Source organism: Manduca sexta, chromosome 22 (genome assembly GCF_014839805.1).
Source record: "Manduca sexta isolate Smith_Timp_Sample1 chromosome 22, JHU_Msex_v1.0, whole genome shotgun sequence".
NCBI classification, from domain to species: Eukaryota; Metazoa; Arthropoda; class Insecta; order Lepidoptera; family Sphingidae; genus Manduca; species Manduca sexta.
Genome location: NC_051136.1, coordinates 9,703,357 through 9,716,298, shown reverse-complemented (window position 1 = coordinate 9,716,298; position 12,942 = coordinate 9,703,357). Strand labels below are relative to the sequence as shown.

At 39.4% G+C, this 12,942-nt stretch overlaps 1 protein-coding gene across 1 annotated transcript in view; it reads right to left on the bottom strand.

Annotated features, from left to right (window-relative positions):
* Positions 1–545: 545 nt before the first annotated feature.
* LOC115445824 (cytoplasmic dynein 2 heavy chain 1) overlaps positions 546–12,942 on the bottom strand; it is a 42,943-nt gene continuing 30,546 nt past the window's right edge. The window contains 24 exon segments of the mRNA XM_037441566.1: positions 546–664; positions 900–1,098; positions 1,352–1,582; positions 1,779–1,944; positions 2,251–2,388; positions 2,543–2,631; positions 2,840–3,050; positions 3,580–3,693; positions 4,023–4,146; positions 4,996–5,153; positions 5,951–6,136; positions 6,259–6,361; positions 6,664–6,833; positions 7,098–7,425; positions 7,761–7,968; positions 8,532–8,688; positions 9,269–9,376; positions 9,492–9,615; positions 9,999–10,181; positions 10,257–10,480; positions 10,650–10,844; positions 11,080–11,199; positions 12,331–12,472; positions 12,553–12,917. Of these exon segments, the coding sequence (XP_037297463.1) occupies positions 1,359–1,582; positions 1,779–1,944; positions 2,251–2,388; positions 2,543–2,631; positions 2,840–3,050; positions 3,580–3,693; positions 4,023–4,146; positions 4,996–5,153; positions 5,951–6,136; positions 6,259–6,361; positions 6,664–6,833; positions 7,098–7,425; positions 7,761–7,968; positions 8,532–8,688; positions 9,269–9,376; positions 9,492–9,615; positions 9,999–10,181; positions 10,257–10,480; positions 10,650–10,844; positions 11,080–11,199; positions 12,331–12,472; positions 12,553–12,917 (3,837 nt within the window). The 3' untranslated portion in view covers positions 546–664; positions 900–1,098; positions 1,352–1,358.

Sequence of the window (12,942 nt, the reverse complement as noted above, 5' to 3'; positions counted from 1 at the left end):
TAGTACACTTATAGTTTGTATATTATGATCCACAGAGATTTTTAAAGTTAGATACCGTATATCTTCTTTAACTCCTCGTTTTGACAAAAAGTTTTTCATGGAATGCCACGAAGTATCGGCGATACCCATCAGTCGGAGAACGCCCTCGAGGATGTCGCGAACGACGTCCGGCGGCGCTCTGAGGGATCGCACCTGGCAAAAAAAGTTTAGAATTATTGTTACATGTCCACGATACAAACATGCAGACCGCATTATAAGGAATATAAATACTTACTTCACTAAGCGCCTCTGGACGAATGTCACCAACAGCCGCTCGCGCCGCTGCTATTACTGGTTCGACTGTCGCCAATTCCGCTTCTATTTCTTTTTTCCTGTAACAAAAAAACACCCGTTGCTTATGAAACATGTATAATAATTATTTAGTTTAACCAATAAAATATAGTACTCACTGGATCTGTAGCTTCTCGTTTTCAATTTCAATATTCTTTTTGAGTGCGTGCATCTCCTCTTTCTTATCGGTGGTAGCTCGGACAGTGGCACTGATCTGATCTAACGCTTGATTCGCTTGCGCCTGTTTTTCAGAGAGCGTTGTTTCTTGTTCTGCCGCTTCCTCTTGCAGCTTGGCTACTTCAGTTCGAGCGCGTCTTAATGCTTCCACGCCGGCCTATGGTTTTATTTTTTATTTCGCTAAATTTTATCAGAAACAAGGGCATAGTCAAAATCTCCGAGAGACACACCATTCATCCAAAGTTTGAAGTGAATTCTTCGCCTTATTTATAGCCCTAACTACAAGCCCGACTACATATTTAATTTTAAAACTAACATCCCAAAAATAATTTAATTATTCATCATGAACAAACTTAAGATTTTTGATAATTTCCAATGTCTATAATACAGACCGTGAGCATAGCTTGTCTCTGCGTGAGCGTGGATTTCTTGTTGCTCAAGATGTAGTAGTACGTCTTGATAAAGTTAACGTAGCGGCACGGGGCACGCCTCCACTCCACGTCGAGGCTGTTGTAAATCTTCACGAATCCATCGACTGGTATGTCGCCAAGTTGCTCTGATGTCATGTCTGTCACTTTTTCTTTTGTCAATCTAGAAATCAAAATTTAAGCCATTACCGTCATTTTCAATAAACGATGCCAATAGTTTTTTTCATCTATCACTAAAATGGACTAATCAGATATTTTTTTTTACATGCTTAAGTTATTTTAATTGGTTTAATCTTTATATCGGATTAAAGATTGAGGTTGGGATCGGTTACAAACGATGGTGTTGTAATTTAAATGATTTTAATCAGGTACAAATTTCTACTACACTATGATCACTTACAGACGAACAACTCTACCTTTTCATTACAAGTGCAAGGGTGTGCGTATAAAGTGCGTATCACTTGTAGATGCTGCTGGGTACCTATCGATGATGAGTGGTGGTATCTCCTGCAGCGTTGTTTGGCTCCACCAGTTCAGCCAGACCAGGTGCGCGCGGTCACGCAATACTGGAAACTCTTCCAGTAGCTCCGATGGATCGTCGGTGCCCTCGTCAAGGCAGATGATCATGCCCAGGTTCTGCTTTATTTCTGTTTCAATAGAGTTTTAAGTATAAAAATACATGCTTAATTAGTTTTATTAATAATGGGTACATCAGTAAAAAAATAATATTAGTATTATAACAGCGGACCATGTATATTTAATTATCTTTTATCAAATTGTGAATCTAATGGAATATTATAAATCAATGCGTATTGTGTGTTAGATGATAGGAGAGGCACAGACCGCTGAAGGGCTTGTGGTGTGGCAGCGCGAGGCCAAGCGGCGCGGGTAATGCGTGGACATGAGCAGCGCGCCATGCCGCCTCGGCGCGCGCCACGCATGCGCGCGAGCTCGCCGCCGCGCTCACGCACACCAACGCGCGCCCGCCCTCCCCGGCCACTGATAGAGCCTGATGAGTCAACATTGTTTATATTTTGTCTACATTAGTATCACAATCCTGCGATCATTTCAAGTATACAGTGAAAGTTATGTAAGTTAAAAGCTATTGTATTTAATACGGCCCAATGACTATATTTAAAATTGTTATTCCTTACGCGACCTTATGATTACCTAAGAAATCAAAACTCAACTTTTTTCCAATTTTCTTAAGCCTTTACAGCGTATTAGAAGGGTCTGGATGTTCATAGGCATATGGAGATCATAGTCATCTTATTATATATTTAGTAATGCACATGCACTAAAAGACATCACTTACGTTCTTGTACTGCGCGTTGAACTGGTCGGCGTGCTCGACGTAGTGCACGGCGGCGGGCAGCGCGACGCCGGCGAGCGCGGCGGCCGCGCGCCGCCCCGCGCCTGCGCGACCCACGCACACCACCGCGCCGCCCATGCTCTACACACACATTTCATATTATATTATACAGGATAAATCGCAACACCTTGTAAAAGAAACACTAAAACAATATTTATACTTAATATAATTAGATATTGTATAAAATGATTGGAAAACTTGACTCTAAAATGTGATATTTAATTTAAAAACATACCGCTCTAGCTACTGCAGGTAACAAAACAGCCAATTCGGAACACGCTTCGGCCCCAGTGTCTCCGAAAATACTGTACTCATATTCTGATACTGAAAGTATAATATTATTGTATTTAAAAAATAAAATATTTGACCATAATATGACTATTAATAGACGTAGGTGAATATTTCTTAATTATGCTAAGGCATATGGCGTATGTACATCCATATTGCTCTATGTAGTATATTTTACCAAATTTCTTTAAAGAATATTAATTATATATAATATTATTATTATAAATCGTATAGAAATACTTACAGCATTGGTTAATAAGTTTCTGTGTACTCTCGTACCAATCCTTGCGTTCTATAATTTCTAAAAGCACGCCATCACCCCGCGCTCTACACGCGAGGTACACAGAGTCACTGTCGCGTTTCAGATGCTTTCTGCTTATCGTATTGAAAAGCGCTTTGTCCTCGTCAGTTACTAATCTATCTCTGAATATGAAGTTAGCTTCGACGCTTATTGCCTGCAATGTTATTTAGGATTGTTTTTATAATTTGGAATAGTAGAGTTTAGCCAAAAACTAGGCTAAATCTGTGCTTCAAATATATATTGCGCTGACCTCACTGTTGGATCGAGTGAGGATATATAGAAAAAGAGAATTGAATAAGTTGTAATTTAAAAGTACTATTTATAATAATTTATATGTCTGTATGATTCATCACAGTTAGCAATAGTTATTTAACTACAATTCGATGGCTCCTAAGTAAACTATTGTATCTGAAAAAAAAATAGCGTTATTTAAGTACTTTTTAATATTTCGTTATGAAGGTACTGTTTACTACTAAACCCATCTAATTACTAGAAGTTAATAAAAGAAAAAAAGCTTCATTAAAAATCATTAATTAACTTTTTTTATTGGGTTTGGTAGTAAACAGGACTTAGATAACATGTTAAAAAAGTGAATATAGCTATTTTTTCAGATACGATAGTTTACTTAGGAGGCATCGAATTATTTAATTATAGTCCCGCTTAATAAATATAATATCGTGTACCGTAATAAGTAGTTCCAGGTCGTTTGGCGAATATAGTTTTATATTCTCGCACCAACTCCTCAAGTGCGATGCGTTCCACTTGTAATGGGGCCGGGAATTAAACGTTTCTGTCACCTGACCAAAATAACCAAAGTCTTAGTTTCAATAAAAAACATTCTGGAAGAGCTACAGAGTTTGAATATTGAAGAGTACGAGATATCGTAATCATTTATTTAAAAAAACACGTCGAATTGATAACCTCCTCCTTTTTTAAAGTCGGTAAAAATCGTTTATTCGATTAGTTGCAAAATCGATATAGGGAGTTATTTTGATGATAACATATTTTATGAAATTAGAATGGAATAGAAATAATTATATTCATAAACGAAATCTTGGTAATAAATACTTCTATAGACGACAAATGATAACTAAGTATAATCGTTAAAAGTATTGGTAGTGTTTACCTCTTTAAACATCGCCAGAATTTTGGCGGCAAGACTGGTAACATCTTGCATTGTGATAGTAGTGGGTACATTTTGTTTTAAATAATGCGTACACAATTGTGAAATTTCTTCGTCTTCGGGTTCCCTGTAATAAATCACTAAATAATACAAATTCTCTAATAAGTAGTTATTTGCATCTATCAATGCAGAATTCCTTGGAAGCAAATTTTCTTTATGCCGCAGAATTTATATTTTGTTATAGGTACCTGGTACATATAAAATAGAGTACCATGTATGTAAATTACGATAATTAACACTTGGTCAGTACAAAAGACAGAGTTGTATTTGATGATTTAGTATATCATGTATTTCCTGTGTATTTATGTTTCCAATCTACACAAAAGTTTTCAACCAAGAGAGTTATAACCCTTAAAGGAAATAAACCGCCTTAAAGATAAAATAAGTAAATGTATATGATAAGTAATTATAAAGAACTAGCTTTTGCCCGCGGATCCGCCCGCGTTATTAAGTTTTTCAGGCTAAAAGTCACGCTATATATTTTCTCGGGAATGTATGCTCTTCCCAGGGTCTCAAACTGTCTCCATACCAAATTTCATCTTAATACGTTGGGTAGATTTTGAGTTTAACTCGTTCAGGCAGACAGATGCAGCGGGGGACTTTGTTTTATAATATATTTTTGTAAAACTTTTTAAGAGGAACAATCCTGTCATACATCATTGTTGCATAACTTTAACCGTTTACGCAGCGCAGGCAAAGGAAGCTCTCAGAACTAATACATTTTCCCCGTTTTTGCAACATGTTTCATTACTGCTCTGCTCCTATTGATCATCGCATGGTGATATATAACTTATAGCATTCCAGGAACAAAGGGCTATCCAACACAAAAAATCAGTTCGAACCGGTAGTTTCTGAGATTAGCGCGTTCAAACAAACAAACAAACAAACTCTTCAGCTTTATAATAGTATAGTTTACAAGAAGACGAGTTGCAGCATGGCGCAGACGAGGCGCGGCGCGGTGGAGGCGAGCGGCGCGCCGGCGGCGAGCACGCGCAGGCGCGCCGCGTGCCACCACTGCATGCCGCCGCCCTCCTCCTCGCCGCCGCGCGCCCAGAACCCGCCGTGCTGCACCAGCTGCACACAGTTACATTACTGCTGGTACGATATACTATTATGTTGTATCCCGGATAGGATATAAGCGGCGATAGCCTAGTTGGGTGTGGAACGGACTGCCGAGACGAATGTCCGCAGGTTCAAATCCCAAGGACACACACCTCTGACTTTTCTAAAATCAAGTGTGTATTCTTTGTAAATTTATCGTTCGCTTTAACGGTGAAGGAAAACATCGTGAGGAAGTCTGCACATCTGAGAAGTTCTCTATAGGAATTTCGAAGGTGTGTGAAGTCTACCAATCCGTATTAGGCCAGCGTGGTGGACTAAGGCCTAATCCCTCTCAGTAGTAGAAGAGGCCCGTGCTCAGCAGCGGGCAAGTATAAGTTTAATACAGGGCTGATATTATTATTATTATTATATCCCGGATAGAATAATATAATATCCCACCGTACATAATGTGTAAAATCCGCCATAGTGGCCCACGTAAAGGTGGTGCGTTGCGGAATCAAGTTGCGCAATGTGTATATCTGGTTTCAATTCTAGACAAAAAATACAATAGAAATTAAGTCTTTTACTTTTACCGGCACAATTGTGTCGTCTGCCGAGGTATAATCATCTCTCGTCAGTCGAAATTCCATTGGACTCCACCCCACTTACCATCAGGTGCAGTGGGGTCACTTTACCATGCACGTATAAAAAAAGAATCACATAAATCACTCCTTCTAATAATAGCGTGCTGGGCGCATTTTTTTATTCGGTCTAGTTACTAAATATAAATAGAAAATATAATTAATAGAGTAGAAAATATAATTAATGACCTGCAGTAAGAAGGAGTGCACCGCGCTGCAGCCCCACGCGTCGACACCGGCGCGGTGCAGCGCGCGCACCACCAGCGTGCCGCGAGCCGCACCGCCTGCACCACCCGCACCACCCGCACCACCCGCACCACCCGCGTCCCCACCACCACACGCGCCAGCCGAGCTACCAGACCGCACCATGTTGTTCTGCAGTGTTGTTTGGTATATAATTAACACGTAAAATTGTGCGTAACATTTTTTGACATGATTACTCTAAACGTGTTTCAAGGCATATCTTTATTTAATAAGGTATGACTATTAAAACTCACCCTCTTTAATTCAGCGATTATATCCGCCGGCTCTAGAATAGGCGTGCAGTCGATAGTGATGACGGTTGAGTTGCTGTCTTTGAGTATATATTCCGCCAGCATGCTGAAAGCAGAAAGAAATTACATATGAAGTTGAGTAGTTAAATTTGTCGGATACAAAGAAAACATAGTATTTATTTGAATTATGCATTATAATAACGTCTCAAAAGACTTAATTTCTATTGTATTTTTTGTCTAGAATTAATGCATTATAAATACAATATTAAAATGGTATTAATAATAAGCATCCCATGTTATAAGTGTTAATTAACGTATATCCAACTGTTCGCGAACTAAAGACATGATAAAAAAAGAGGTCGACTTTAGGAATGACGAAGCACAAATGCAAGGTGGTACAATAGCTACTTCTTGGCGCTGGCGTCAGGTCCGAGCACGAGCACGTGGCGCGCGGCGGCGAGGCAGGCGCGCAGTGCGGGCGCGCGCGCCGCCAGCCGCGCCGACACGAACAGCCGCTCCGACACCCACTCGGGCTCCGACGCCGCGGCCGCGGGCGCCGGGCCCAGCCACGAACTCATCTGTACAATCGTTACTTTAGCATCCCTAACTACTAATTGGCATAATGTGCGGTACATTATAAAAAAAAATTGCAACTGTGTGTATAAATAAGCGATTTATAAGTCAATATTATATACATGAAGTCAAAGTCGTGACTACGTTCGAAAGGTTAGGAAGGGAAACCAAAAAATCGATTAACATGAAATATTGTCTTATTATGATTACCTAATTTAGTATCACAATATAGTGCACAATTAGCTTCAGTAAAATTAAAATTGTCTCACCTCAAGGCGGAAATTGTCTGCAGCATTTTCCTTTATAATACCGAGCACACTTCTTTCTATCGCCAGGTACACTAATTCCTCGGGCACTATACGCGTTACATTCATTCCAATGTTCTGCACAATGTACTCAAATTGCGTCAGAATTTGTTGAACAATGGATATATTGTACGTTTTCAGTAGAACATCAGACTTATGCGTAGAGAGCCACTGGAGGCAATCTTTTGTAGTTTTGTTCAATATTGGTACTGCGGCTCTGATTGTGTCATTTTCGTATTCTGCATTTCTAGTCCAATTTTCCAATACTTCAATATCGCATGAAACATCGTCGCTGTAAAGAATAAACCCAATACCTATTTATACAAATAAGTAACTACAGAGCGTCATGACTGAATAACATGAAACTTTTAGAGCAAAGTTGAATCATTATCATAGATGTTTTTTTGACTCCGTACTAAATAAATGAATGCTGCTTCTGGCATTGAGACTATACAGCTCAGCGTCCATACAACCCATTACTACCGGCTTCCCTTTTAGGTTTAGTTATGTTTGTCTTACTTTTTGATATCTGGTAAATTGGTCTCGATATCATTACTAAGACATTTTTTTTTACATCGGCTTACCTTTTGAAAAATGTCACTGTTCGCCAGTGATACAGCTACTCACCTCAAAAGTATGATGCCCATACGAGAGACAGTGGCTGGCGAAGCGTGTTCCAGAGAATGCGTCTCGAAGAGGAAGTTGACGTTGGAGCCGAACTGTATGCGCCAGCCCGACGGCAGCGTCAGCAGCCGGTTGTCGTCCAGCACAGAGTTCAGCGCCTCTATCCACTCGGGGTCGATGTCTCCGTCGCACACCACCCACGACCATATATCTAGAAATACAATCTTATCTATTATCTTTATTTCATAATCATATGCCTTAACATTCCGAGTCTATAACTGCTTATACACTTAACTAGGGCTTCTGTTCTGGTATTAGGTGCTATAGAAAATAAATAGTCCTTACATTCAAGCTCAATCTACCAGGATAGAAAAAATAAGCCAAATCCTGCCTGGAATCTCTATATTACTCACGTTGCAAGAAATGAATATGTAATAAGAAAGTAATTTTTTTAGCAGTGTTGTATATTTATTTCAGCGCCTTCTCTTACGTATAAAAATCTTTTTATGATTAAATTAGGTTGATAACTGATAAAATAAGTATTAAAAATAAATATAAATTTATCTTATTTTCTAGTGTACCGCGCTTTATTTTATATGCTGTCTAACAGCCGTTTTCAATAAAAGAACCCAATCTCAATTTTTAATCCGATTCCGAAACTGAATCAATCAAAATAAGTTATTTGTAAGCACGACAAAAATCTTTGTTCTGATTGGTTCATTTTTGACATAGAAAAAAAAGCGGTATGACTACCGAGGTGCTCTACACACGTACCTGCAGCCTGGTTGGATATCTCTAAAGCCGTAGCAGATATGACGCCATCGGTCCACTGGCGCGTGTCGTGGTCGATGCTGCCCAACAACCACTCGCGACTCATTGCTTTAGGGCATATGATGTACTCCACTATATTCTTGCCTTGTTGTACTAGAGCCTGTAATAAGATTTAATGTAGTACTCGGTAGAACTGCTTTGTAGGTTTTTTTAGAGTAAAATGAACTGTATCGATTGACATTGTTCACAGAAAATCGATTTAAGTATGGGAAGAGTATCGACCACATATAATTAATCTTCTCACGTAGCCTTCTTTAATTGTTTTTTCAAATATTATTTATTGCAATTTTTTTGCATCGTTTTTTATAGACATTGTAGCCAGTGTAACTATTGGACATAATAAGACTAAATATCTCATGTCTCAGGATGGCGAGCGCAGTGGAATACCAAACAATACTTTATATTTCAAGGTGTTGGATGGTGTTTCTCCTGGGCGGTCATATCGCTTACCATCAGGCGAACGGCAAGCTCGTCTCGTCATTCAAAAATAATAATAAAAAAAAACACTGCAGATGAACAACACCTCAGTCCCCCCCGTGACCATGAAGTCTGCAAAGTCTTCGAAACGTCGGGAGAAAAGTAAAATATTAGAGCCGCGATAAAATCCGTAAAATAGTTCAATTTTAAAAAAGAACAGATTTAATGTAGAATATTAAATGGCCACAAGGCAGTTAACGTACATTCTTCAACATCCGCCTTATGGTGGTCTTGCCGGAGCCGGGCGGGCCGACGACCACGACACCCATCCGCTGTTGTAACTGCTCATACAGCTCCAGACATTTCTGTATCTGTAATTCAATTATTGTTATTTGTGAAGTCCACTATACTCCCAAATACGATGATACTAATAGACACTGAATTATATAGTGAACGACTTAAATATTCAGACATATTTTTACTCACCTGCAGTTTGTTATGAACAAGCTTTAGTTGTTCAATACTAGCTTCTAAAGCAGATTCCATAGGATCCACTGTTGACTGTTCAGTTGACACATCAGGAAATACCAAAGAAAGAATTCTTTGAAATCTGTAATAATTTTGGTTTTACTTACTTATAAGCAAAATAAACAACTTCATTTGAGACCAGTGAAAGGTTCTTCATTTTAAGTTCTGCTTAGTCAAAGTTAGAGTATAATATTGAGTACCTAATTATTATAATTAGGTGATTGGTTATAGAAAACATAGACAATGTATAATGTTATACTTGTATTTATACAAAATGCTAACACTGTTTTATGATAAAATAGGAAATCAAAGCTGATATAATTTTGATTTGAGCCTAGAACAACAGATGCTTCAATCTATAGGGCTCAGGGCGAAGGGCGAGTTATAGTGGATTCATTACACTCCAGTAAACAGTAGGTGTATAGAATACTTCACAGTGTTAGGCGTTAAAGTTAATTTTGAAACCTTTCAGCATCAGCCGCGGTGAGTTTTGACAGGTTGTTAAGAGCCAGGACACGCCGTGCGAGTGCTCTTGCCGCGTGCTCGCTGCGATCCGTAGCTCGTGAGAAAGCAGATGCGCAACTGCCCACGGCTGCCTTCAGAGCTCGCAGGCCCCAGTCGTAGTGCCGGGCACCACTTACCAACATGCTGCAAATAAACATCTATTTTTATTTTAGACTTGAGGCAAAAGTGCATTGGTCAAATGTTTCGAAAAGAATTAACCTGGCTAAATCAAACACGCTATGCAAGTCCTTAGCTAGCCGGTGCGGTTGCGGTACGCAGCGCGCGGCCAGCAAATGCTCGGCCAGTGTGTCGGCGCGCGGCGCGAGCATCGCGACGGGCCGCAACAGCCGCGCCAGCGCTTCCGGCAGCGCTCGTCGTCCACCGTATCCGCGCCCTGCCGGGTTCAGGGTGGCAGCCACACCGCACCACTCCGACACTTTCACCTACATGAGAATTTATTTTTCGCCAAAAGACCAGTAAAATATAGCGATGAAACTCCGTCGCTATTAATTATTCTCCCTTCATTTTAAAATGAAATATGTTTAATTTGAGGCTTTACTACTATTTCAATATTATGTTGATTTTTTATTATTCTGAGTTTTTGTCACCAACCTGTTTCCCATTTAGCGACGCCATATTTTCTGTAGCAGTCTTGCGTTGTTGCATCGCTGCTAGTAAGGAAGCGAACTGGTGTGACACAGTGGCCAGAGTGTCCGCCGTGAGTCGGTTGAATTCGTCGAAACAACCCCATGCTCCACAAAGTGCTAGTCCAGTCAACAAGCGACCCATGCATTGCGCATCCATTGCCTGTATGTATAGGTACACTTTAAATAATTCCCCGATTCGTAGAGATTTTCTTATATTTAGTGCCTTGGAACAGTAAATGGTGCCTTGGAACTGTAACTTAGTCATTAGTTTTGTTTTTTTTATCTACATTATAGATAGCTGATTAGACCAGTAGCCTATTGTAGACAGTTATAAATTATAATGGTGGATTTATGATTCATTAGGATACATTTACAGACTAAAAAATATGACTTACTTCATCACAGTTAAAAATTAATACTAGACGTCCAAATAGGCCTCCCAAAGCTTTGACTGACTCGGTCTTCCCCGTTCCAGCTGGACCAAATGGATTACCAACGAAGCCAAGATGTAACGACTGAAAATGTAATATAAATGTGTTTAATCTGGTCAAGATTTAGATCATTGTCTTGCAGTAAACAAGTCTCAAATACTCTTAGCATCTATGCCTTAGGGCTTAGTCCAATAAGAGACTTCTCTGCCCTGACACCCGTCACTACAACTAAGTCAGAATCAGGAGTAAGACGCATTTTAGGACAACCAGTCGTGAAGCTTGGCGAGTCTTAGACATGTCAGTTAGGCAGTCATGTTGTTATAAATGTTTGGTTGCGTCGGTAACAGTCTGGTTGCTGTACCAAACGGTGAAATATGTACTTTAGGGAGGTGCAACGCGTCCCTACTCAGTCAATCGAAAAGGTCAACAAGTAATAAACAACAGTTTCGAAAAGTGAGACTAATGTTATTATTGAATACCTATCAATGAATTGATGAGAGCGCAGTGCGCACCAACGCGTCGCACTACTCGCCCCTCTTTACCAAGCGCTTTTACACCCATATTTATTTATGAACCGACCACAATATACCATACTTACAGGTACCTAGAAGTAGCATGATAGCATGAGAGCATCCATTATATTTTATACCCGATTGTGGAACGCCCAAAATTTAAAGAAGCTGTCAAAGTGATTTATTTCGACGCATTTAATTTAGTATAATTCTGACGATCGTCGAGTAATGTAGTGTAGTTTGTTCATAACCACTAACTTATGCTGGTGACTACGCCCACGTGAAAAAGTTTTTCAAAGATAAAAGTAAGAATTCCGCTGTATATTTTCCCAGGGTAAAAAAATAGCCAATGTGTGCTTCCCAGAGTTTCAAACTATCGCATTACCAAAATTCGTCGAAATGCCGTCGGTAGTTTTGCGTTTGTCGCGTTCAGACTGAAAAAAAGATGCGGCGGCGGGGACTCTGTTTTTGAATCATACTGCAGTTTTCGTCAGGTGCAATGTAATTACTGCAGTGTCAAAAAAAAAAAAACTGATACAAATGAACAATTTTGAAACTTAAAATGACACGCAGTTTTTTACATGGTTAGGTACATGTTAAGTTTAGCTATTTGATAGTCTATGTAGCGATTAAACTTTACTTAGATACTAATACATAGGTACATACATAAATAAGAATAAACAATGCTGTTATAATTACCTACCTGTGTTAAAATAAGAAAACAATCGTCAGCTAATTCAGTGCGCACAAATTGGCCCGTATTGACGCCTAAATATTCGTACGAGTACGAAATTTGAGCTAGGCCCATTCTAGCTACTATATCTTTATTGCCTAATAGATAGAATCTGTAAAATTAAAAATATTATTACCAAAGCATAGAAAGACAGTTAAGAGTTAGTACGCTTGTCATGAATAATGTACCTACCTGAGTTGTTTTTGCCAGAGCCAGTCATTTACAGTGCTAACATTGTTGTTTATTAAATTTCTTATAACGATCGAGTAATGAGCGCACTGTAATATGAGCGCCTGTCTTTTGTGCTGTTCGCTTTCGTCTTCCACTTCGGTCGCCGCATAATGCGATTGCTCTCTTTCAACATCGGCTTTCAGTCTATGAAGTTCTTTAGAATTTATGGCCCTTTCTGCACGCTCTGTGAAACGTATGTTTTGCGCGAGACAAAGTATTTGAGTCGGTAGTGAAAAAGGATCCTGTTCTTGGAGTGTCACAACACACTTCAATGCTATGTTCTTTAGCGACGAACGCATCTCTGTTTCAAGGTTTTTGAGCCAGACCTATAAGAAATTTTATGTTAATTAA